At 36.7% G+C, this 26,067-nt stretch overlaps 2 protein-coding genes across 5 annotated transcripts; both read right to left on the bottom strand.

The window, feature by feature from the left end:
- Nucleotides 1-600: 600 nt before the first annotated feature.
- Nucleotides 601-4,282, bottom strand: LOC137722241 (O-Glycosyl hydrolases family 17 protein). 2 transcript variants are annotated; one of them, XM_068461197.2, is made up of 3 exons: nt 3,675-4,282; nt 3,018-3,433; nt 601-1,894 (listed from the first exon to the last, which is right to left on the bottom strand). In XM_068461197.2, the coding sequence occupies exons 2-3, from the start codon at nt 3,401-3,403 to the stop codon at nt 778-780; spliced, it is 1,503 nt and encodes a 500-aa protein (XP_068317298.2). In that variant the 5' UTR covers nt 3,404-3,433; nt 3,675-4,282; the 3' UTR covers nt 601-777. The 2 variants fall into 2 exon arrangements, with proteins under 2 accessions (XP_068317298.2, XP_068317297.2); XM_068461196.2 differs by having other exon boundaries at nt 4,001-4,279.
- A 2,724-nt stretch (nt 4,283-7,006) lies between these two features.
- On the bottom strand, nt 7,007-25,903 carry LOC137722245 (uncharacterized). Of its 3 annotated transcripts, none has more exons than XM_088692050.1 (25): nt 25,527-25,903; nt 24,115-24,238; nt 23,948-24,010; nt 22,655-22,756; nt 22,373-22,541; nt 22,176-22,274; nt 21,765-21,914; nt 20,731-20,770; nt 20,507-20,564; nt 20,255-20,337; nt 18,928-19,026; nt 18,681-18,796; nt 18,407-18,525; nt 17,841-17,911; nt 17,347-17,452; nt 16,932-17,071; nt 16,580-16,738; nt 16,387-16,469; nt 15,953-16,128; nt 14,809-14,998; nt 9,700-9,799; nt 9,025-9,193; nt 8,736-8,818; nt 8,557-8,633; nt 7,007-7,648 (listed from the first exon to the last, which is right to left on the bottom strand). In XM_088692050.1, the coding sequence occupies exons 1-25, from the start codon at nt 25,611-25,613 to the stop codon at nt 7,477-7,479; spliced, it is 2,835 nt and encodes a 944-aa protein (XP_088548176.1). In that variant the 5' UTR covers nt 25,614-25,903; the 3' UTR covers nt 7,007-7,476. The 3 variants fall into 3 exon arrangements, with proteins under 3 accessions (XP_088548176.1, XP_068317303.2, XP_088548177.1); XM_068461202.2 differs by having other exon boundaries at nt 16,387-16,490; nt 25,527-25,822; XM_088692051.1 differs by lacking the exon at nt 8,557-8,633 and having other exon boundaries at nt 16,387-16,490; nt 25,527-25,822.
- Between the last annotated feature and the right edge of the window lie 164 nt (nt 25,904-26,067).

Below are 26,067 nucleotides of genomic sequence, written 5' to 3'. Positions count from 1 at the left end.
TCTTTTTTATTGTTTTAAAACATAAACTTCATTGATAGAAAAAGATGTTAAGGAGGATAAATATAAAAATAAGCTGCAATTAGGCTAAAAGGACAAAGAAGCCCAAGCAAAGCACATAATGACCCAAGCAAAGCACATGATGACCCAATCAAACTTAATCCATTGACACAAGTCGTCACTGTCACAGCCACTGTGCACCTCACCATTCCATCACTCGGGTCGGCAGTCACCATTAGTTTCCATCACTCGGTTCGGCAGAGTCACCATTAGCACCAACAAAAACCAAAGGTCCCAGAACAAAAACACAAATACAAAGTAAAACTACGCTTAACATAAAAAATACTGCCACATTGCAACCCTAAATATCCTACTGGAAAACTCTACGACGTAAAAAACCTACGCCTAACATAAAAAATAACAAAACTGCTAACTTTTGTTTAATGACAGCAGTATAATTATTAAACAGATTAAGTTTTCCGGTATTACTTAAGATTTTCATTGGAATTACTCTTAATCCCATCAACAGCGAGTCCTAATTTTAGTGAGCACCGAGCAGTACATTTTGATCACCCAACATACTAGTGAAGAAGAAGACCGACGTGGCTGGCTAACAAAACCTTCTCCATGGTAAACCAATAATTCAAAGCAGTTCTAGTTTCAAATATGCAGACTGCTGACAAATTTGAACTACAATTATGCAATTGTCAATTGCTCATTACCTTCCACTACACTATCCTACATCAAATGTGGTTCCTCACGAATCCAAAGCCTTGGAACTCACACAAGTGTTAGCATAAAGAAAACGAAAAGTGCAACCAGGCTCAGAGGCTTTTGGAGATGCCCGGATCTCCTTTCTGCAGCTCCATAATATGGTTCGATCATTATCTCAAATCTGCATGATCCGACAGATGGGTTTGTTTTGGTGATCATTGAAAGGTTTGGAAACTTGCAAGCTTCATCAAGTTGATTGTTCCTCTGGTAGTAACTGTTAACAGCATATGAAATGTTTGCTCGATCATCCAAGTTTCCACAAGATGTCCCGTAACCAAGGCTAGTACAATCTGCAAGTCCACAGGCATAGCTCACACTTAATGCTACTTGTGGGTCATCAAGGCTTGCTGAAGGCTTCATCACACACCACTTACGCTCCAAATAGCGCACACCTTTTGCTGGAACTAATGCCCCTGAATTTGTGGAACCAAGGTTAAGCTGGTATTTTGCTAACCCATCAAAAGTAAATATTCCCCAGTGTCGTTCAAAGTTTCCTGGATCAATGCTTTTAGCATCCTCATCAATCAAACTGAACAGATAAGCATCAATTGGCCCTGGTCTCATTGGGGTTCCTCTGCCACCCAATATGTGGGACATGAAACCTTGGTTGAACCTCTGAGCATAAACTAGATTAGCATTCCGGTCGCCATCTGTTGGCCATCCAATCTCTCCAACTATGATTGGTAAATTTCCAAAGCCATTCTTCTGCAGGGTCCACACAAGAGTATCATAGTTTGCGTCAAACATATTGTAGTAAGTTGCACTACCATCAGTAATAGGTGAGGCATTGCCATCAAAGAAGGCATAATCAACAGGGAAGTTGGAGTCGATGTAAAGGCTTATAAAGGGGTAGATGTTCACGGTGAAGGGGCAACCATTGTCACTCAAGAACTTCACAATTTGAATCATGTAATCATGGATATCAGTTCGGAAGTCACCACCGGATGGAAATCCATTTGAACTCGCATACACGTCAGCGTTCTGGGGTACAGTCACCTTTACTTGGTTGCTAAGGCCAGCTTTTATCAGGGCAGACTGGACATTCTGCAGTGCAGGGAAGGTTGTTCTGAGGAAGCTACCGTTGTATGTTGCCAAGAAAGGCTCATTTCCAACTGCAACGTACCTGAAGAAATAGGATGAACACATACAAAGAGGTCAAGACTATGCAAATCTTGCAAGAAGTAGAAGAATAAAAGTTTCCTCTGCACATTATACAGCATTGAAAAGCATAACATACAAAATTAATCAAGAAATCAGAACAAATAAGTTCCTGATTGTCCTTGCTGAGTTGCTAGACAGGAGATTTATTAATGTCGTAGTTCTCTTAGCTTAGCAGACACCACATTAAGTATGTGACGCATCGACATATGAAAGAATCACAATACATAACTAAAATCCAAACAAGTTAAACATCCGGTTAACTTTGTAAGACAAGAAAAATAACAGTGGTCCAGGCACAACAAGCTGGGAGCTTATATGGTACAAATGTTACGGAGTAGAAGCAAATGGATCTGATCATGTATTAAGAGAGAGATTTGTTGCACCAAAGCCTTCTAAGATAAAACCCCACCATTGAATGCTTACAAAGGTGGTTAAGTAAGAAAGTGCAAGAAACGTGGGTCATCAAGAAGTGGTATTGTAACTAGCAAAGAAAAAGAAAAAAAAGAAAAGAAGTGGTATTGTAGTTAATGGTTAAGATAAAACCATTGAGAATTCATTCAAATTCACCCAGGCCTCTGAAGATAAAACCTCATACGTTCACAAGGTGGTTAAGCTGGGGATTATAATTGGTAATATTTCATCATGCATGGTGGAAAAAGATAAGATATTTAGAACACATGGGACCGTGTAATTTAGAAAAACCAGAACTTCAGGAGAGTTTTGATGAGTTTAAACAAAAAATAGGACATAAATTGAAGTTAAGATTGGATAGTCGAGGAAGTAAGCTCATCAGAAACTGAAGTGAAGATTCGATTACTTCATGAGCATTCTTAGAAAACCGGGGGCATTGCTGTTATGGAACGATGAAACAATTCAACTTCCTATTTTTACTTTTACAATAAATGGGAGAGAAATACCAACAGACCAAGAGTTAGCTTGTTTTCATTATAACTATAATTCTGCAAATAATAATAGAGAAAATTCAATTTTCCACCAAATATAGAAACTGTAAGAGAGAAAGTGATTGATTGAAAGTAAGAAATGAAATGGACAGAAAGGGGGGAGAAGGAAAAAGAGGGAGGGACCTGATCTTGACATTGTTGGAGGAGATGTGGGCAGAGACGTTCTTGGAAACCCATTTCTCAGCAGCCTTAACGCTGGTGGCGAGAGAGGTGAGCATATCGTTGGGAATGCCGACCATGACCTCAATGCCAGACTTAGCGAGACTGTTGAGAGTGTCGTAGTCAGCATCGAAAAGCTTAACCCGCTGAAAGCCGTTGTCTTTGAGAAGCCGGACCACGGTGTCTGGGGGGAGAGGGTGGGATGCCTGTGTCCCCCAGTTGGCTCCAATCCCGCTCACCATTCTCACCATTCTCAGTCTGCTGTTGGTGTTGGTGCTGCTGCTCCACATGAGCACCACTATCATTGTTACCAAACAGGCCACCCTCATCATCCTCATCATCCCCATCATCTTCAATAGCTGTAATTACTCACTCAAACACTGTTTATGGATGATGAGAGTTTTTTGTAATCAGTCAGTTATCAGCAAAATAAATGTACAACAAATAAAAACCCAGAAAGGCAGTGATTAGATAGTGTTTGGACCCCATTTTTAGTTTTTAGGGTCAACAGATAGATTGATGGATAATAGATACTGGTGTGAGAGTGATATTTCTAATCTAACAACTAATTAACTAACAAGGAAAGGAAGATCAAAACAGACAAGGAACTATTACTCTTACCCAGAAATGAATCAGTCATTAAATCATTGCATGATATATGTGACTGACAGCTCAGCCAGATGAGAAATGGTGAGGTTCTAGAAGATTTAGACAGACAAGAAACAACTCAACAGCTAATTAAAACCAATAGCGAGCCAGCCAGCCTCTCTTATAAGGAAAGGAAAGCCACCCCAGGATAGATAGGATTAATACAAATCCCACTAGAATAGAGAGAGATTGGGGCAAAGGCGATGAAGATTGATTATCTCTCGTCTTTCCTTCTTTTTGGTGATGGAGTTTGTTATCTAATCTAATCTAATAGATAAGCTCAACAATCCATCACTTACCCCTTCTTACTACTTGCTATACATCCTTCTTCCTACATTCGCTGTTGCTACTTCTTATACTTGCTAGCTGTTGCCTGTTGCTACTTCTTATACTTGCTAGAGAGAGAAAGTGAAGAGAGAGAAAATGAAGAGAGAGAAAGTAAAGTGAAAAGTAAAGTAAAGGAGCTGCAAAGATGTCATATTATTATTATACTGGACGGGACAGGAGGACTACACAGAAGATAGAGATGCAACAATAAAAAAAAAAATAAACAAAGCGAAATTAAGCAAGCGTGTTTCGTTGTGTTCTGTCTTCTGTGTCTGTTTTCACAATATTACACGCTGCATCTCTCTCTCCTCTTTTTTTGCACTACACTACTGCACAGTGCATGCTCAAGTGGCAATTACTTTGACTGCGACATCATGTTGTTTATTATTATTTTTTAATACATTAATATTTTTATACTAAGAGAATAGGCGGTTCGGCTAAACCATGCATCGAATTCGCTATTCACGATATTCGAATTTAAGAACTCTCACTTATAAGTGAAAAGAAGTATCACTAAATCGTAGTACTAAATGACATCACGTTGTTGTTGTCTATGTTGCAATTGCTTAGTCGATGTCTTCTATCATGGTGAAAGGGATCCTCTTTAGATTCCTTTCACCAAATCTTCCCCATCAAACAATCTGGGCTCTTGAAAGTTGATCCAACTGCTAAAGTTATTATAACTTTTAAAATGGGCCCATGTTTATAGTCGTTGGATCAAATTTCAAGGGCCTGAATTAGTTAATAAGGAGGACTTGGTGGAAGGGATCCTGAGGTATTTCCTTTCCCCGTCATGGAGGGACAAAGGTAACTTGACTGTCTTGTCCTTCGATTTTTTTTTAAAATATTATAAAATCAAATTTTTTCATCTTTCAATTTTTTATTTTTTTATTTTTTTTGAAGTAAAGGTAACATGCATTACCAACAACAAACATTACAACATAGAGGCCCAAAATTTACAACACAGAGGCCCAAAAACAAAAAAACACAAACAAACAACAAAGGCCCAACCAAAAGTTGAGACCAAAACAAAGAAAACACAGAAACAACTGGAGTAGCTGTGTCTTCTGCCATAACCGACGCTGCAATCACCAAAACAGCAGTCGTGCATGTCGATCCAGCCAAATTCGCTCCTCAAACAAAGCCTCGCCTCACTGATACCAGTAGCTAATTCCAAGCTTCACTCCTAACCCAGCTACAGACACCAGAGAACCTGCAGCCAAGTGAAAGAAGCTCATGGCAATCCATGAGCAACACTGCCAACAAAGGTAGGTAGCAAAGAGAAGGTAGGGGTGCAAGGAACACCCGACCCAGTACAAGCATCAAATCAAAGCACACCAACTGGAAACACCACAACAAATCGCAGCAAAGGGTGACTGGAGATTGAAAATTGGATGAATATGGATGAGAGACAACAGAGAGGAGAGAAGAAGGCAAATCGGCCAATAAAACCAAGGAAGAAAATAGCGGATGGAAAAGGAGAAAGAGAGGGAGACAGAAACAAAAGAAAACCTACCGATCCCAGTCGGAGCTAGGATCGACGGCAGGGGAATTAGACTCGATGGGGAAACATTCACACAGATCGGTGAGATTAACCCTCACACAAAGGGAAGATCTCTCACGGAGAGAGAAAGGAAAGTTTTTCATTTCAATTATGCAAATGCTAAATCTTTTCATTTTGACTTGAAATGCACTTGTTAGGGTTCACTGAAAAGCTTGAAAGCTATCACTATCCCGTTACATGTAGCTAGTATCTTGGGTATATTTACCATAGTTCTTTTTAGCAAATTCACATTGACTACTGGTTGAAGATGAATTTTGAACAAATTTAAACTAAAAATGGCCCACAACTCATGACTGGGGGACAATTTGTATGGCACCAGTACATTGCTACGCTAACACTCATGTTGTGTAATATGAAAAAAATATACACATATTCTAGTATTATTGGCACAAATACACTCTTAAAGTAATATCTTATGTCAATAATACAAAAATATATAAAATAAAAAAAATGATTACATACTATAATATTATTAACACAAAAAACCACGTGATAATATGTGTCATGCCAGTCCTCTCTGAAATGGACTGGAGATTGCCGTGCTTATTGATGACCTCACTTAACATTACGTTTCTTAGACACCCGTTGCGGCTCAGTCACTCGCACTCTATTTGAATTCTCATTAATCCAGCTCTGACACACCATTATCATCTCTCAACAATCGCCCATTCAAAAGCTTGTCCCTCTAGTTTTTATTTTATTTTTATTATTATTATTATTATTATTATTAATACAATTGAATTCTGCGCTATTTTTTTTTTCTGCACTCGGCTATCCTTTTTTAGCCTCTCAGATTCAGTAATTTTCTCCCACCACACATCACACTTTTAAAAAACCTATTATGATACACTGCGTATCATTGAATTATAATGATATAAGAATAAATGACTGAGATGAAAAATAGAAGATTTAAAAATTATGGAAGTCAAATCTAACAACTACTTCATTCATAGCATTGAAGCCACATCCTATGATAATGCCACGATAATGGAGTAACTTACCTGCAATATACATTGTGTATATCTTTCTCCACACGCATACAATGTTTCTCTTGCAAAGAATAATATGTAGCTCATGCTACATTTTGTGCCCCTACCCCTGAGGAGTGATTAGAGCACTTAATGAATGAAAATAAGGAGAGGTTATAGCTCCAAAATGCAAAATCCCAAGCCCACCAAGGCATGCTTGCCTTGGCAAATTGCGGAGTCCACACCACAAAGGACTAACCCAGCTAGCTACAACCACTGCATCCCCAACACGCCAATTCCCCCAGCAGCAAACTCAACAAAACTCATCACAACTCTCGAGCCCATTCTTTTAGCCCATGCAATTTAGGACTAACCAATTAACTAAAGCCCAAAAGTCCCACCATTTTACATTCACATAAATGCAAGCGAAGGAATGGGTGGCTCAATGACACAAATTATACCTTTTATTTGTGATAATATCTTTTTTATAGAATACAAAACAAACACATGAGCTTTAATCATAAATACATTTCCTCTTCGCAAGTTATCACAAATATTCAATCAATCTCTTTCCTATTTCCCGACCGTAAAACATGTTATGGCAATTTTCTGTATCGCACAAGGCACAACCTTGAGAGATACAAATTAGAGCTCAGAGACCGAATGATTACATAGGCCACATTGAGTAAATTGCACTGTCAGCTAAAGTTACAAGGGAGATGAGGTTTCACTACTTCAAAAGTCACCTGATTTCAGACCTGGTCACCGTTTCAGTAAAATCTGCTCTTCACTCCTCACTTGGACATAGATGATGCACTGCCGCAAACTAGCCACAGGGATATGTTAGAAACCACTCTCCTCAACAGCATCTCCAGAATCCTTTGCCAATCGTACCACAGATCACATTTGCAGGTTTTCAATTGATTTTTGGCTTTGGTCGTCTTGGCCTTAATACAAGATACAGTACACCAAGGACAACCAAGTAAGCAGGAATCGTACTCAAATTAAACACCACGTGCACTTCTCTCTCTCTTGTGCAGTGGATTGGGTGGAGAACAGCGATAGTTGTATTTACTTGATCTACAAACCTGCGACAGAAATGAGAAGGGAAAAAAAAAAAACAGAAAATGAGTATGAGGGGTGATTTTCGGTTGGATCGGAAACAAGCATTCCAACCAATCCAAAAAGTTTTGGAATAAAAATATTAGCTCCAATCGGAATTTTGGATTATCGGAAGATTCATAAGAACATAATTCAGATCTCCTACATTATGCAAGACTTTGAAAACTTTTAATACGTATCCACCCTTTTTTTCTTATTTTTTGAGATATTTGTATGTTGTTACATATGTGTATGACAGAAAATCCTATTAGACAAGATAAAATAGTATGTATAATCATACTCGTCATGTTTAATATATAACAGTATGATTAAATATACAAAATACAAAATAAAGCATATCTAAATATAACAATAAGCATTGATAAAATAAGGATAACCATGGTTTTTTTCTAAGAGTACTAAGTTTGAGAAATTTTGGATCGGATAGGTTATAGGTATATTCCAATTGCCATCCAAATTTTTCGAAATTTTTTAGATTTGGAAATGTTCAGATTCGGAATGGAAATTTTTGGTTGGGATTAGAATTTCCAATCCAACTTGCACTCCCCTTTTCCCATATCAAAAGAAGAGGCAACTTGGCAAACATTCAGGGTATCAATTTGGACTAATTGGATCAGTTTGAAAAGGTTAACTTCTGTTAATGACTGGAACTTTATCGAACAATTTTTTTCACAAAAGAAAACAATAATAATAATTTGGACCATGAGCCATAGCTCAAGTTGGATTGGATGGGAAAAGTGAAGGCAGAGATCCTAGGTCCAAGTCTCCATGTAATACAAACGTAATAATGTGGACAGAGATATTTGTAGTTTAATAGTTTATCAATATCCATAACTGAACAATTGAAAAAAATAAAAGGTCTTGGATAGCTAACCCTTTTGAGGCCTCCTCTAAGGTATATAGAACTCTCATGGCATCCACATATCGCAATTCTCCCGTAACAGTTGATATCTAAAAACACCAACATTATCCGATTGTAAACTAGATGACTCCAGAAAATGCAAGAGACTAGATTGTGACGTACAACAGAAGGTAATAGATCCTTTTACTTACTCTTTTCCACAGGCTGACAACATAATTATACTTGTCAACTAGCTCGCCCTCCTGAGACTGAACAAGTTCAAAGGTTTTTTCAGCTAGTCTCAGTCAAGTCTGCAATCGTATGTACTCATGTTCCAATAAAATCAGACAACTATTGATTGAACAATACAGTATTATGTACAAGGATAACCACATTTATGAGATTTCCAGAATGCTGCCACTCCTAATCACCATTAACTGATTATATTGCAAACAAAGTGACAAGATAAACTGAGTTTCAATTACTAATACACAAGGATACTTGTATGCTCCATGACTAGAAGATGAATGGCTGAATTGACCAATTGTATTGACTCTTCCAGAGTTGTGATAATATAGCTCCGAGCAATTGTATCAGACTGAAATTGTGAAATGTTCCAGCCTTGAGAAGTGATGGAATATGGATTGCATCCAACTGACCACATCCAGTCCTGTCATGAAGCATATAACAGCATGGTGAACAGCATTAAGCAACTATGTAATTAAACATGCATAAAAATGCAGTCAGAACTTCAACAATTTGGTAACATAAACTCATTATATACTTCACACAGTCCCAACCAAATGCATAAAATGTCTTTTAAACAAATTCTTCACTTGAGTTCTCGAGCCATCATTATTAGAAAAAATTATGACTAAATAATTCACACGAGCACAAAGCATTAGAAACTGTACATGACAGGATAAGTCACAACACTTACAAAATAAATCATATAGATACTGCATAATAAAATAGAAAACTGTCACATTGTTAAGTCATGGGTGCCATACAAATCCCTGGGGACTGCACTATACCTCAATGTTTTGCATCCACTATGAATGAGCACAAGTAACTTATGTCAAGATTAAACAGACGTTTACAAAATGGCTGTTCGCACTATCAAGCAGAACATAAGGAGAAAAAGCATTTTTTTTTTACTTTCACAATGTGGCTTACCTCAATTGCAGTTTCATGGGCTTGACTGTAAGCTAGATGAAGGGGAAGCAAACCAGCTAGATGTTCAGAAGCAGCAGCCAAAGCAGCTTTGATGGGCCTCCTGCATACGGCACCATAGACCATGAATATTATATGTCAATCCTTTCTTGGTTAAAGTAACGACTTTGGTTCAGAGTAATGACTTCAAATTGGTTCAGAGTTCAAATGCCATCTAAGATAATCAGGCATGCTACTGCAGAAAAGGCACTTCCAGAAATGAATTACATTATCTGAACTTAAACACATACTTTAAGAACGGCAAGTTAGAAGCACTTTTTTCAGGTACAGACGTCAGTGAGATGCTCCAGCAGGTTTGCAATTTTACAATTTTTTTTTTTTTTTTTTTTTTTTTTTTTTTTTGCAAAAGCCAATTTTCAAGAAATAAAAAAAACACTCTTTGCAAACAATGGGCTCATAAGTCTACTATCATACAAGAAGTTCATCTAACGAAATCCAAAGTAAAAAAAAAAAAAAAGCAAAGCTACACTTCTAATGGAACAAAAGCAGAAAGAAGCAAGTAAGCCACAGTTAATACAAAACTCCACTCCAGTGTAATCACACTAAAGAGACCGTCTCTAAGTTTTCAGACAAAGATACCCACTTTGCCAGAAATCGGGTGCTGCCCCCATAGAATCCAACAACAGAACACACTTGGTTAAACATACCATTTAAAACTATAGAAAATAGAATGTTTAATCAACAAGAAATACTATTAAGCTAATAAGGGTAAAATTGTAAACAGCTGAGTTTGTTATAAGGTTGTTATAACAGTTCTGTAATTAGCTAGTGATTAGTTAGATAAAGATGTAATTAGTTGTTAGCACAAGTGAGTGAGTCACTAGTATATATATACACCAAACATGTAATCTTATTCTCTTATGAAATGAAAGTATAACTTTCCTATTATGGTATCTCTCGCCTAAGTCTCACGACCTTTGATCCTCTTTCTCCCACTTCCCACTCATCTTCTTCTTCAAGGTTCAAACCCTAGAAGTCCAACCATGGCGACTTCTGGCCTCCTTCCTCTAAATCTGCTTCTCCAATTCATCCTGCTCCGATGAATCCTTGCCTTAATTCTTCAACCTTCTCGACAATTTCATCGATTACGATCCAGAATATTGGATCTATTGTTCCAATTAAGCTCACCACAATGAACTATCTCACCTGGAGTATCTGTTCGCTTCGATCTTCCGCCGGTACAATCTCACCGGAATCATTGACGGCACGATGACTGCTCTGCCGAAATTTCTTCTTGACTCGTTTGGTAATCTCACGTCTACTCTGAATCCTCAGTATGTCACTTGGTTTGAGAATGATCAGAACATTTTGATTTGGATTAATTCTACACTCTCGGATTCTCTCATTCCATACACTGTTGGAGTCCATTTGGATCCAACTTTAATTCCTATGGTTCTCATCATCATGGAAATTTCTCCAACCTTAGGAATTATCACAATCGTGGAAATCAGAGGTATAATCAAGGCTTTCAGGGTAATCACCCATACAATCATGGCTCTTGTTCTCAATATAACAATTCTACCAGAAAGATCTCTTGCCAAATTTGTCGCCAAATGGATCATGAAGCTGCAGAGTGCCCTCAACGCATGAATCCAACTTTTGGCACCAAGAATTCTCAAACTCCATACAATGCAACCACTACTCCTACATGGCTTCTTGATTCTGGTGCTAGTTCCTACATGACTAATTCCTACAACAATCTGCAAAACCCTGAGGCATACAATGGAGCTGAGCAAGTTTATATCGGTGATGGCAAAGGTTTGCCTATACTCAACTCTGGTTCATCTACACTTAATACTGCCTCTCATTGTTTTGATCTCAAAATGTCTTGCATGTTCCTCATCTTGCTTTTCTGCAAACCAATTCATACTTGACAATTTGTGTTCTATTCATTTGTATCCTTCCACTTCATTGTGAAGGATCTTTCTTCGGAGAAAACACTCTTTAAAGGTCCTATGAGAGCTGGATTCTACCCATTTCATGCATCTTCTATTGTTGGAAATCAACAAGCTTTTGTAGCATATGCTAAAGCTTCACAGGATACTTGGCATCAAAGATTGGGCCATCCTGCATTCAAAATATTAAATAAGCTAGCATCTAAGTCCTGTATTTCAGTTTCAAGTTCTTTAAATAAATCCGTGTGTTCTAGTTGTGCTCTAGGCAAACGTTCAAAGTTGTCATTTGCTCCTGTTTCTTGTACATCAAGCAAGCCTCTAGAGCTTCTGCACACTCATGTATGGGGTCTTGCACCACTTCTCTCTGTCAATGGATATCGATATTACATCATCTTTGTTGATGACTATACAAAATACACTTGGTTCTGCCCTATTAAATCCAAGTTTGATGTGTTTGATACATTTGTGCAATTCAAAGCTTTGGTTGAGAATTTGTTAAGTTCCAAAATTGTTACTCTGAGGTCTGATTCTAGTGGAGAGTTACTTAGTCTTAAGTTCATCAATTATCTTAATTGCATGATGTGAAATGGTATTTCACATCAATTAAGCTGCCCTCACACCCCATAACAAAATGGTTGTGCTGAGTGCAAGCACAGGCATCTAGTTGAAACTGCTAGAACTCTTCTAGCAGCCTCCTGGTTCCTTAATCATACTGGGTTGAAGCTTTTGCCACAACAATCTATCTAATCAACAGGATGCCAACAGCTACAAAATCATCTCCTTGGGAATCATTATTTCACAAATCTCCAGATTATACATCTCTGAAAATATTTGGATGCAGATGCTTCCTATGGTTGAAGCCTTATACAACATCTAAACTTGATCCCAAAAGCAAGGAACATGTCTTCTTGGGTTACAGTTTGAATCACAAAGGATACAAGTGTCTTGATCCTCTCACTAGCAGAATATATATCTCGAGACGTGATTTTTGATGAAGTTACCTTTCCTTTTGTTCAAAAGGATCTTATTCAGCAGTCAAGTTCAAGTTCAAGTTCAAGTTCTTCTCCATTGCAGCATAACAATACCGTTCTAACTACATTAACCTTTCCCACTATATCTCCTCCACCTCCCCCTACACCCCTACCTACATCTCTACCCACACACTCTCCTATGCATATATCTAATCCTCCATCAATGTCTGAATCTAATCCTGTCTCTGCACCTATTCCCATTGTTGAACCTTCATTACCTCATACTCATGCTATGCAAACCAGATCAAGTCTGGTATTTTCAAACCAAAAGTTCTTCTAGCAACCAAATACCCTCTCCATTCTGATACATCTCCAGATTATACACCATCTACTTACCTTCAAGCATCCAAATACTCTCATTGGAGGCAAGCAATGCAGGAAGAATTTAATGCCCTCATTCAAACTGGAACTTGGTCTTTGGTCCCTGCTACTTCTTCTCAAAATCTAGTTGGTGCAAAATGGGTGTTTAGAATCAAATGAAAACCTAATGGTACCATTGACAGGTACAAAGCCAGGCTTGTTGTCAAAGGATTTCATCAGCAACAAGGCTTGGACTACACTGAGACTTTTAATCCAGTTGCTAAGCCAGTCACTATTAGGCTTCTCACTTTGGCTGCCAAGTTTGATTGGTTTCTCAATCAACTTGGTGTAAGTAATGCCTTTTTACATGGCAACTTAATTGAATCTGTGTTTATGATCCAACCACATGGGTTTGAAGATCCTTCCAAGCCTAATCATGTTTGTCGTTTACACAAGCCCTTGTATGGTTTGAAGCAAGCCCCCAGGGCTTGGTATGACAAGTTATCCACTGCTTTAAAGTCTTTTGGTTTCTCAGGTTCACAAAATGATCACTCTTTATTTGTAAAGAAGGATCCAGCATTGGTATTCATTTTGGTATATGTTGATACATTATTGTCACTGGTCCCAATGCTCAACTCTGTCAAGAAATCATCTCTCAGCTCAGTGCATTATTTCTTGTTAAAGATCTAGGCTCACTCCATTACTTTCTTGATATTGAGGTCAAGAAATCATCCTCTGGTATATTCATATCTCATAACAAGTATATCCTAGATCTACTCAAAAAAGCTCATATGGAAGGCTCCAAACCTTGTGTTACACCTCTCAGCACAGCTAAATTGGATCATGAGTCTCCTCTACTTGATAATCCTGAAGAATACATGTCCTTGGTTGGTGGATTGCAGTATTTAACCTGGACCAGGCCAGATTTATCCTTTGCAGTTCATACAAAGTCCAAGACAATTACACTTTCAAGCAGTCAAGCGCATCCTCAAATATCTAAAAGGCACATTGTCCCTTGGTTTATGGTTCCCAAAATGTTCTAAGCCTCTCACCCTCACTGCTTTCTCAGATGCAGATTGGGCAGGGTGTAGCATTGATTGAAGATCCACTGGTGGGTTTTGTGTCTATTTGGGAGACTCTCTTACAAGTTGGAGTGCAAAGAAACAACCTACTATGGCTAGATCTTCCACCGAGGCTGAATATGGATCAATTGCCAATACTGCAGCAAAACTGACATGGATTTGCAAACTGTTGGTTGATGTTGGTCTTGTTCTTCCTTCTTCCCCCCAGCTTTGGTGTGATAATATTTCTGCCATTTCTTTGGCTAGAAATCCTATTTTCCATGCAAGAACTAAGCATGTGGAAATTGATTACCACTATATCAGGGAAAAAGTGCTAGCAAAACAAGTGACTGTTCTATTTGTTGGTACTCAGGATCAAGTTGCAGATATTTGCACCAAAGCACTGTCCAAGCACATATTTCTCTTTCTCAGGGACAAACTCTCTCTTCAGTTACCTCAGTTAGGCTTGAGGGGGGATAATAAGGGTAAAATTGTAAACAGTTGAGTTTGTTATAAGGTTGTGATAACAGTTTTGTAATTAGCTAGTGATTAGTTAGATTAAGATGTAATTAGTTGTTCGCACAAGTGAGTGAGTCACTAGTATATATATACATCAAACATGTAATCTTATTCTCTTATGAAATGAAAGTGTAACTTTCCTATTACAAACATTCCATTTTCTACAGATTTTCCAAGAAATCTGAGAAAAGTTACCAGCAGGGTTGAAGATTCAGAGATTACTATATGCCTGAAATAAAATCTAACCTCAAATCCCACAAAAGTGGCTGCCCATTACATTGCAGATGGCTTTCCCAGGATGAAGGCTCTGACTGAACAACAATAACCATATCAGAAAGAGCCTTTGCCTGATAATGCTTGTCCACCAACAATGGTTCACCATGAATGAACCAAAAAATTGGAACTTCTAGTGTAGACCGGCTATGGGCAAGCTTTCCTACATAGTTTGTTAAAAAAAGAATGCATGTCAATTTCCAAACATAAAATGCATTGGAATATCATCTCAAAAGATTTTAGAACAAGTATACGCACGAGGTCATTTGTCAAACAAACAAGGGAAAGAGTGAATGAGCACAGAGACACACACGTTTAGCTACAAGGGTCAAGATTATGATCCATCATAAAGTAGTGAATCAGAGCTAATCTCAGCGTTTGGGTCAATGGGCATGTGTCATGCTAAAAAGCAATGGTCCAATATCCAAGTTACAAAAACCTCTCGGGGTCACCAACAAGAGATGTCCCCAGAACTAATGAGCATATGTCAGAAAACAGGAAAATTGTGTGTTCCAAGTATTGGTCGGTACTCTAGGAGGACTGAATATCTTGTGAAATTAAAATAAAATATAAAGACTCAATTATAGCCATTGCTTTGCCTAAAAAACAGTACCAATACAGTTTGTTACCAACATTATTCTACCAATAAGCATCTAGAAGAAGAAAACTTCCTTAATAACATATGAACCTCACTCTAGGAGGACTGAATATCTTGTGAAATTAAAATAAAATATAAAGACTCAATTATAGCCATTGCTTTGCCTAAAAACAGTACAATACAGCTTGTTACCAACACTATTCTACCAATAAGCATCTAGAAGAAGAAAACTTCCTCAATAACATATGAATCTAAATTCATTGCTAATATAAAAGTGTGATTTAAAATGTAAAACATTTATTTTAGAAGTTGTCATATTGCACTGTACTTGAGAGGTTTCTGAATCAAGATTGTATGAACCCCAGACAGACAGAGCCTGGGGCAAACGTAAGACAATGACTACAGATTGCACAGGTTATGCATGAAAAAGGCAGGTGAAAAATGACTCCGAAAATGCATCTTCAGTTAAAGAATTCCAAATAGAGTACATAAGGAGATCATTTTAATACATATTTTAACCTTTTAGTGAGCCATGATCATTCAGTCTCTGCAACTGATGCTGAACAATGGAGGAATCGAGATAGGTACGGACAGATTTCCTGTAAGTTCCATTAACTAGCAACAGTGGTACGGCTGCTGCTCTTCGTGCCACTGAAAAGGCCATTGCCAAAGCAGGATCTTCTGAAAGTGGTAACCTACAAATCTCTTCCACATTAATACAACTACGACCACAAAGAACTTGCATGGAAGAAAAAGACACCACAAGCACAACAAAGTCCCAACCAACGGTAAAATTCCGATTTTGATTACATATGAAAGCAAATACATAACACCAATATCCAAAAGGATTACCCATGTAAGAAAAGAAAAGTATCTGATATAAACTAGAAATCCAATGCAAGACAAACTTTACCACTAATTTGGACAAATAAAGAACAATATTAGTTACATACAAGTGCTGACTGAAAGCAGGTTTTTGAGAAGGTAACAACAAAGAGGAAAGTCCATCCATAAGAGCCTTGAGGTCCACAGGCAACTGTTTAATATGTCCAACTTTCTGCATTAATTAGTAGTTAGGAAGAGTGCTTGAAAAAAATTTCTGCACTAATTGTTGAAGCTTCTTTGAACTCATTAAGATACTCATACCTCCTGTGTGATGAAAAATAACTGAAATGATATCTTATCATAATAATGAAATGCACCATCTGCGATGGAAGGTGATATGATGTGTCTCATAGACCCCCACAAAGTTGCACCTAAATGTGAAAGAAAAGTATCACGTGCAACTGTGTAATTTTGAAACTCCTGCACAAGAATAAATAAAATTATAAAAGAAATCGCTTCACATTTAACAAAGAAAAAAGATAAATAAATAAATAATAAAATATTCATTATCCAAGGGAAATTCAGTGTTCAGCGTAGAAATAACTGATTAGCAGAAGTCCCCAGTGGAAAAACAACCCACAACACCCCCTCCTTGATAAACCAAATGGCATACCTCATGAGTATCACTGAATAAATTCCAATTCTCCATTCTCTTTAATGCCTCTATTGCCTTTCTCTTATGACTTTCGTCATATTCTTCACCTTCAAATGATTGGAGCTCATTTTTCAAGTCCCTCATTCTCTCATCAAGTTCTGAAATCAACAAAGAAAAGGTACAAAAATCCTTACTTTTGAGCAAAATAACAATCCTAGGGCAAAACAACTCTCACATTGCAAACACCACCATGCTATATAATTGGTAAGAAAAAGAAACGGGTGCATTATGATGTTGCTCAGAAAAGTAAATCTCTTATAACTTTAGGTTGTAAGTAAACTAAAGAAGTTCCAACTGTCTCGAAAAATAAGTAATTTAAAGAAGAAACACAGTTACACTCCAAGGATGCAATCTTTCAGAAGAAGGGGATTACCTTCACACAGAGCAAGCTTTACTTTCCTGCCCTTGCAATGTTTGAAAGCAAAAAGCTCATATATATCAATCTCCGCAAGAAGAATATCAATGGCCTGATGATCTTTCTGCAAATCTCACAAGCACCACCAATTAAAACTCAAAGTGGGAAAAAAATCCTAAAGTTCAATGCCCCTCTCCTTCCTCTCTACGCACACACATGCACACACATATATATGAATCATAGCTAGTTTCTTTCTTTCTCTTGCTTTCTCCCTCTCTCCCAGACACAAAACTATATAGGGAAAGAGTATAGCATCATTCTCCTTTTAGTTGGGATTACGATACATAAATCCGACAACTGATGAGTTGGTAAAAAAACAGCAACATTCTCCTTTTAGTTCAAAAACATGAAGATAAGAATTGTCAAAATGAAATATTATGCACAAAAGAATAAATGAGATTCAAATTGACAAAAAAAAAAAGATAAAATCATTTTTATCACAGAGCACATACATCACCAAATACAGCAAATTTTTCCTGAATAGCATCCTGTAAGCGATCTTCTGCTTCATCTTCTGAAATTTCTGCACACCCGACAGAATATTCAATACAAACAGGGCCAGAATAAAATATGAAAAACTGCAAAGAATGAAAATATATGGATGCAGAATAAAATAATGGTCATGCTTACAGAATACAGGGCCACAAGAATTTTTCCTAATCTTCAATTTATTAAATAAAGTTTGTAAAGATGTGTCCTCTATGCTGTAAATTCCTTTCATAACTTTTATAAATCAAAGGTGTTTTCATTATCAAAACAAACTTTTGCGTTACTGAAGGTAATTCATCCAAACAAAAATAATTGCTAAACCCTGTTTTCATATCTTTAATAGTTACAAATTAATGACAAAATAATTTCTCATCTGGCTCTTCTGTTTTTGCAAGCATGATGCTTGAATGGGGACCTAAAATATTAATCTTTTAAAATATGAGCAGTAAAGATCAGCACACCCATATTAAACATTACCACATTATCAAGCATAATAATTTGATAATTACTGATGAAAGATTTGCAGTACCTTTAACTGCACCAATCGTTTTTTGCACATTGGGAGAACTTAGTTCTGTCCGAACACCTTCCCCACCAACAGCTGGTCCCCACGAGAAAGGACCTGCACTTAAATCAATAAAAGCCCACCTGATCCAGAATATATTATTAATTAGCATGAGTATGATGACGGTGTGTATTTATTCCAGTGTTCATGTATGGATCTGCATGTGGACATCTGGATAAGCATTAGGGGGAGAGAGATACACACACACACACACTCACACAGAGACAGAGGGATTTACCTCTCCTTTCCAATCCATGTATCTGTAAGACATTCACCATGAAGAACATTCACGTCTCCAGATTTTAGTTCCTTACTGAAAAGAAGCTTCATATCTTCATTCTTCCCTTTCAATAACTATAATAGAAAAAACCATTCTCATCAAACGTGTATACGAAATAGTTAAAAAGATGTAATCTCTCAAGTTTTAGTTTTATTTTGCTCTGTCTTAGTAGTATACTCATAGGACCAGAAAAAGGTATATATACCTGTAAAACTTTGTTCTGCACGATATCCGCAGTTTCCTTTCCTTGATACAACTTCGCCACATTATTCAATGCTTCTTGGCATGCATTGTACCATTCCACCTGAAGAAAATAGGTGAACCATAATACTGTCAGTTACCTTAGCGAGCTGATTTAAAAACAATGAAGAAAAAGATATATGCTAGTAAAAATTCAGCATCATGCTAGTTAAATAATAGCCCTTGCAGGAAGCAATGGAGAAATATGTAATCCATATTTAAGAAATATAATATGACATGCATGGTGAATAGTGCACAAAAAATAAGTATGAACTTCAACTTGAACTATATTTTATAAAGCATCTTTAGTTCAGAGGATACTTAATGTTCCCTAACCATATCTTTTGGACACTCATTACACGAATTGGAGGAAAAAGTTCTTATGAGGTTAGAATTTTTGTAAATGAGATTCCATCTTGATCCAAACAAAAGCAAACTTATTTTACAATCATTTATTGACAGCAAACATAATGTTACTTAAACAAGGAAAAAGTTCTTTTCCCCCTATAAATATCCCAAATGATTAAGATACACCATTTTGTTACTTGGAAATATCACTATCTTTTTACTGTTGCAACAAATACTTAGGATAATTGGGATATTTAGGTTTCTTCCTCTTGATCATGATAAATCTAGTTACTCACTCCAGCCTTTCTCTTCAGCTGAGAGAGTAACCAGAGAGTGTTCCCATTCTTTTGATGCTTAGAAAATACAGAAACGTATTGAATACTTGGGTTGTTTAACCATTCAGTGATTGATTAAGCCTGTAACAGATTAGACTTCTCAATTTTGTACTGCATTTGTCTGGTGTGGGAATAAACAATAGCAGACTTTAAAATTGAGTTGCCCAATCTAATTTCCATGAAATATGTTCCCCATGTTGCACGAAAAACATGTTTGTATGTTGTCATTCACCAAGAAGTTTTTGTAACGTGATATGTCAGACATTGTTGCCTGTACCCGCTTGATGGAAACAAAGGATCCATATATATTCTTCCCATGTGTGGAGCAACAAACATAACCAGAGAGGGCCCAAATAAAATAAATCTGAAATTTTAGGATGTTCTACCCTTTACCAAAGGACACAGACATGATCATCTTCCCTCCCTTTTCTCTATTATTATTAAAGAATATATCCTCATGTTCCAATTATTTAACTAGCAAAACTCTAATGAAAAAATTCCTAGTCAGACAAACTACAGTGGATGTAACTACTTTCGTCAATATAAGCAGGAGATGCAAGAGAAGGGGAAGGGGAGGGGAGAGAGAGAGGGAGAGAGAGAGAGAAATACTGTATCAGTGTCTTCAGTTACAGACCATGCAAACTTTGCCATTGGATGCTTCTCGTACAAAGGTCTCTTAATCTTATCAAGAGCTACAAAATTAAATTTTTGAATAACCTTATTCAGAAAACTAAAATTGAATGTGCAAAAAAAAAGGTTGCATACAACTCCAGGAAAGAAAACATGCAAAAACAAAACGTAAGTATCAGCTGAAAGAAAGGGGGGAAAAAGAGAAGAAACCAGAACATAGGTTTAGCATACCAAGAACAGTTTCCAGAATGCTTCCCGACTGCAGAATCTTGGTTTGCAAATTCTTGTTCTATAAAAGAAAAAAGATACTAAAGTTTCTCCTTAAAATATTAAGGAACCATCAGAGGAGTCAAACAGAACATGAACTATCTCATCGAAAGAAGAATGATGTATAAGACATGTTAGAAGAATGACATTTGAAACAATAAAGCCAAGAAATAGAATAAAAAGTACACCTCTTTGAGAAATTTTATCTCTGACTCCGATAAACCTCTCCTGCAAAATAGAAAATAACTGAAGGTAAAAAAATCAAGCCACAAGTGTTTAAATTAAATAGAAGGTACGAACACGGAATAAAAGAGGAGACTTGAACGATTTAGCACTGTGATGCAACTCTAATAATACGAACTTGACCCAGAGAAGAATTAAGATGTTCATTGCTCACTCCAGTTTGTGCAGAAATTGTCATTCAAAGATACTAAATAGCTTCTATTCAGTTATTCAGTACTACTACTAACACAATGTCATAATATAAATCTAACTAATTGATATTAGGAAGAGTCGAATGTGGAAAAAAGTTTTAAAGGAGTAGTTCTATCACCACAAAGCTTAAGACCCTCATTATTTCTTTCAAAAGAAGATTACATGTCCAGCATAAAGAATAAGGGAGATGCATGGCCCACACTTATGGTTGGAGATACTTTAGCCACATCTTAACCCATGGTTCAAGAACAACGCAATCAAGAAATCCCCCCCCCCCCCCCCCCCCGAATTGGATAAATGCCTAAAGATCTCTTTCGGTTTTTATCCTAACAAAGGGAAGTCTATAGTAACTGCTTAAGAGTAAAATCATGGGCAGTAAACAAACTACTGAAAGGCACCATACCTCCGTAAATGCAAATTTTAATTAGGAAAAAGGTACATCATTCTAGCTTTGTGAAGAAAATTGTTCTGTTCCATGATGGCATTAATACTGGAAGTGAAATGATTATCATAACAATTCCTTCATTTCTTCTACAGCATATGATATTCCACTCAATTATGTTGTAAAGCAGATGTTTTATGTTTCAGTCTACAGTCCTTTTAATATTTGATTGTGGGCCTAAACAAAATTTGCTTACATAAACAAATAAGCCATCATATATATCCAAGACGACCTCATGTAAAAGACGTCAACTTTGAAGCTTGAGGTAGGTCAGGTTTATGTATGAGTTGCAGTGCTCTCACTTCTACTGAACATTAAAATAGAAGTAATTCCTAATATACGCACCGGTAACCATATTTTGCTTTTTTTGAGTCATGCTTGGGATTCAAGATGAAAACATTATATGCATTTTCAAGTTCAAGATATCCAACAAGGCTAGTGAAAAGAACATCCATCATGTCCACATCGACTTGCCACAAAACACCACTGTCATCCCTGTGCACAATAAAAACATATGAATCAATCACTGAAAACAGCAATAAAGAGAAAACTCAAAGCTGCCAAACCAATCTGAACCATGCTAGTTCAACACAAACCAATTGAACTAAAAGAAGAAATGGATATACAGAAAAACACACTCTTTTACACAAATATGCAGATTAATAAGAAAAGAAATACAGAAGGAAGCTCAATCCTTCTCAAATCGAGCAGCCAGATGTACGAGGAAAAAGAACACATATAGGATGATGAAATTACCTGTTACCATATGCATTTTCCTGACGAGAGAAAACATCTATGGCTTTCTCAAATATTGAAGTAACCTTTTCGCCCATTTGTATTGCATGAACAGAAAAACTGTAAGAATCACATTCGTCATCAATTTGTCATATAACAACAATAACTAAAATTCATAAATTCCTACAAAGCAGATAAAAAGTACCAAGAGGTATTACTTGTAGTTTATGTGACTGACAATGGGAAGATGGTGTCGTTGTTCTTTATCAACACTAATCCTGTAAAACGGAGTGAGGACTTCTCCAATTTGGGGAACCCGTGTATGTTCAAAGATATGATCAATTTTCATAAACCACCGCTCAAGTTCCTCAGGGTGAAGCTTGAAACCTAAAAATATATTGACAGGAAGAACCATTAAGGAACATGCAACCATTTTAAAAAACAAAAGAAACACAAAATTGATAACATGAAAGAAGAAAATGAACACCAAATTTATATACCTTGGTTTCCTTTCCCATCAAATCCAATAAAAATGAAATTCACAGGGACTGGGAGGTACATAGAATCAACTTCCAGAAGCTTGAGATAATTTGCAATATTCCCTGGAACAAGATAAAAAAACAGAGACATGGATTAAGTACTTTCAATTAGAACTGAGAGACGAAAGTTCTTATCTTTGTTCTCGAGTGGTCCACCAAACCAGGTCAACGACTCTTCGTTGAAATAGAAGAGAAAAATAGCTTGATGTGCTTAGGGCTTATGATATGGAGAACCATATCAACATTCATAGACAAAACAGAGTTTCTATATAATATTTTGAAAAGAAACAGACTTCTAGTGCAACGTGTATGCTATGGTATCTACAATCTGAATATTGAGCCTACAATACAAAACCAGACCTCTCAAATAGAGCTAAGTTACAAAAGCCTCAAGACTTGAAACCTAAACTCATTTCTATAACTCAACATCCCAGCTCCTTAGCTTTACATGACTCAAGGACACACGCAAGAAACAGCAATGAGATCTATCACCTTTTCTTATAAAAGTAAAACCATAAAAACAACTGCCGATCATTAAATGTCACTCCATCATAGAACTCTGTGCTCTAAAAGCAACAGTAATCAATTATCGAATTACTTGGCACCTAAGTTCAAACAAAATTAATTATGTTATCAACAGACACAAAATCGCCTGAATATGCCACTGGCATATAACTTTCATTATTTCTAAAAGTTTGAAAGAAAAAAAAAACATCACTTTAAAAGTATGCCTTGTCTTCGAATCCAGGACCCATAAAACTTAAAGAACTCCTTTCTTTCATTTTCTCTGCCCCAAAAAACCTTTAATCAACTTTCGAACCAGTACACAAAATAAAAAACCTGCAAACTTGAGACATAGAGAGAGTATCTATAAATATATAATTTCATTTTTCTTTAAAATATATCGTTTATTGCTTTGCTTTCATTTTTTGTTTTTTTTTTATACAGAAAAACAAATAATAAAATAAAAAAAGTCAATTGCCAAGAGGCTAGTAGGCTTTAAAACAAAATCCAATGATTATCTCATTCGCTGTTATTTCAACCGAAAGATAAGATGCTGGCTGTTCTACTTCATCCTAATATCATAACTATTTTCCTTAGAGAATATAAATAAATTAAATCGACAATGAACCATCCTCTATAGAAGTTATCACAATTCCCTATCCAAAGTTTGCCAAAACTACCAATCAATAACGACCATGTGTGCATAAATATTGCTAACAAGGGCTACTATAGAAGTTTTCTAACTCCTACCTGCATTAGTGAAATTGGCAACACCCTTTTTTCCAGGACTGGAAGATTCCAAATCATCAAAATCTGAAAATTAACAAAAACAATGACATTAAAGGAAATAAAGCAAGCCATTCCTTACCATAATTGAGCAAAAAGTGTGTTTAATAAAAGGGAACAAGCAGTCCTACCACCACGTATGACAGCCTCACTCCAAAACCTACTCTTCTCTTTAAGGTTAAATAAAGAGAAGACTGATGACTTGCTGCTTTTACCAGTTCTAGAGGGAGATCCAGCAGATGCAGAAGCCAAGAACTGAAAAAAAAATGACGCCAACAATCAGGATAACATGCATAATCTCATCCTATAGTTCAACCACAGAGAGAGAGAGTGTATGTGTGGATTTAAAACATTCATCTGCTATTGTTTAAAAGAAATTTAAGCTTCTATAACTCATAATGATATTCATTGAAATTAGTCAGGTGTAGAAATCCATTGAAAAAGATAAATGAACCAATGGTTATTCAGAGGTAGTAATTATGGGTAGCTATACAATCAGATCAGCCAATACTATATCATCTATGAAAAGCATACACCAAAGGATATCACCTTGAATAGAGCTCAAGGGAAAGTTTTATAGGACACCAATAAGGTCAACAATGCTTTATGGCACGGAGTGGTCAAGCATCAACACGTGTAAACAAAGAGTGTAGCGGAGATGATGATGCTTCATTGGATGTGTGGGCACACAAGAAAGAACATGATTAAGGACGAGGCTATCCGAAGTAAAGTAGGAGTGGCCGCAACTGAAGATAAGATTATAGAAAATTGGTTGAGGTGGTTTGGACAAAACAAAGACCTATAGATGCTCCGGTTAGAAAATGTGATTATGAGGCAGAAGACTTAGACAGAGATTTTGAGAAGAAATGGAGTACTGGGAACTAACGGAAGACTTGGCAAAGTACCGAGCGCAATGGCGGTCTAGGCCGACCCCACTTAGTGGGATAAGGCTTTGTTGTTGTTGTAATCTTCCCAAAAGTTACATCCCATTTACATTTTCACGAGATGTACATGTGGGTTTTGCTCCAGTGGGAAGATGTAAATTTAAATTTGTGTCCGCCTCCTATTCAACTCACAGGGCTATTGCCTTCTTTTCTGCCTTGGAGATGTAAGTTTACATAAACATTTATATATTCCGGCCAAGATGGGTATTAAAATTCCCAAATGGAGAGTTTTACAGCCAACAAGAGACGTATATGTGTGTTTACAGATATACATATACACAGATGCTCTAAGTCCATCACAACTAAGAATAAATTATGTTTTCCCCCACACTCATACTGTTGTATAAATTGAATGTCACTAATTGGGCTGCTGAGCATTTCAAATAGAGATTTGCTTTTTCTCTCTCATTTCTAGGTTTAGCATTTAGGGTTTAAAATCAGCAAATCAGTAAGACTATCAAGCCCTTAAGCATCGACATATTAAATTAATAATTTCCTAATCCCAGAGCAGAGATTAATACATAGAAAGAAAAAAAAAACAAATACATATGCTTTGTAAATGCATAGAGTGAGTGTGGAGAGAGAGAGAGAGGACAGACCAGTAAAAGAGTGGAAATCATGAGGATGATTGAAGGCAGAGGAGGAAGCGATCCCCTACGAAACCAAAGACGAAGACGAGAATCCATCTCTTCCGGAATTGAATTACGGGCGGCTACCGTCGCCAAACAGAATTGCTACTCCGAAGAAAAATGCCCACGCAGCGCAGACGCTGACAAACCAAATAAAAAATATTAACCAGTAAAGGAAAAATAACTCTGCATTAAAAGAAAATAGAAAATGGCCTCTCAGTGCACGTCATATGCGTTGATTTGATAAAAAAAAATTAAAATGCGTTGACGTAGAGCCGTGTCCTGCATTTTTATCTTTTGTCCCTTGCATTGCATTTTCCTTTTTCTTAGGTAATTGCTGTAAAATTACATATTTTTCTTCATACGCCATTTTTAATATCTCACATATTTCACTTTAATTTTTACTAGTATAATTAAATAAACTATAAAAAAAAAGTGACAAGAAAAAGCTCGTGGGGCAAGAACTAGCAAAATTCACAGCCAAGCTACTCGAGCCAAATTGTTTTTTTTT

This window comes from Pyrus communis, chromosome 4 (genome assembly GCF_041283825.1).
Source record: "Pyrus communis isolate YQ-2024b chromosome 4, ASM4128382v1, whole genome shotgun sequence".
Classification (NCBI taxonomy): Eukaryota; Viridiplantae; Streptophyta; class Magnoliopsida; order Rosales; family Rosaceae; genus Pyrus; species Pyrus communis.
The sequence above is the reverse complement of the archived record's forward strand: the minus strand, read 5'-3'. Positions and strand labels throughout refer to the sequence as shown.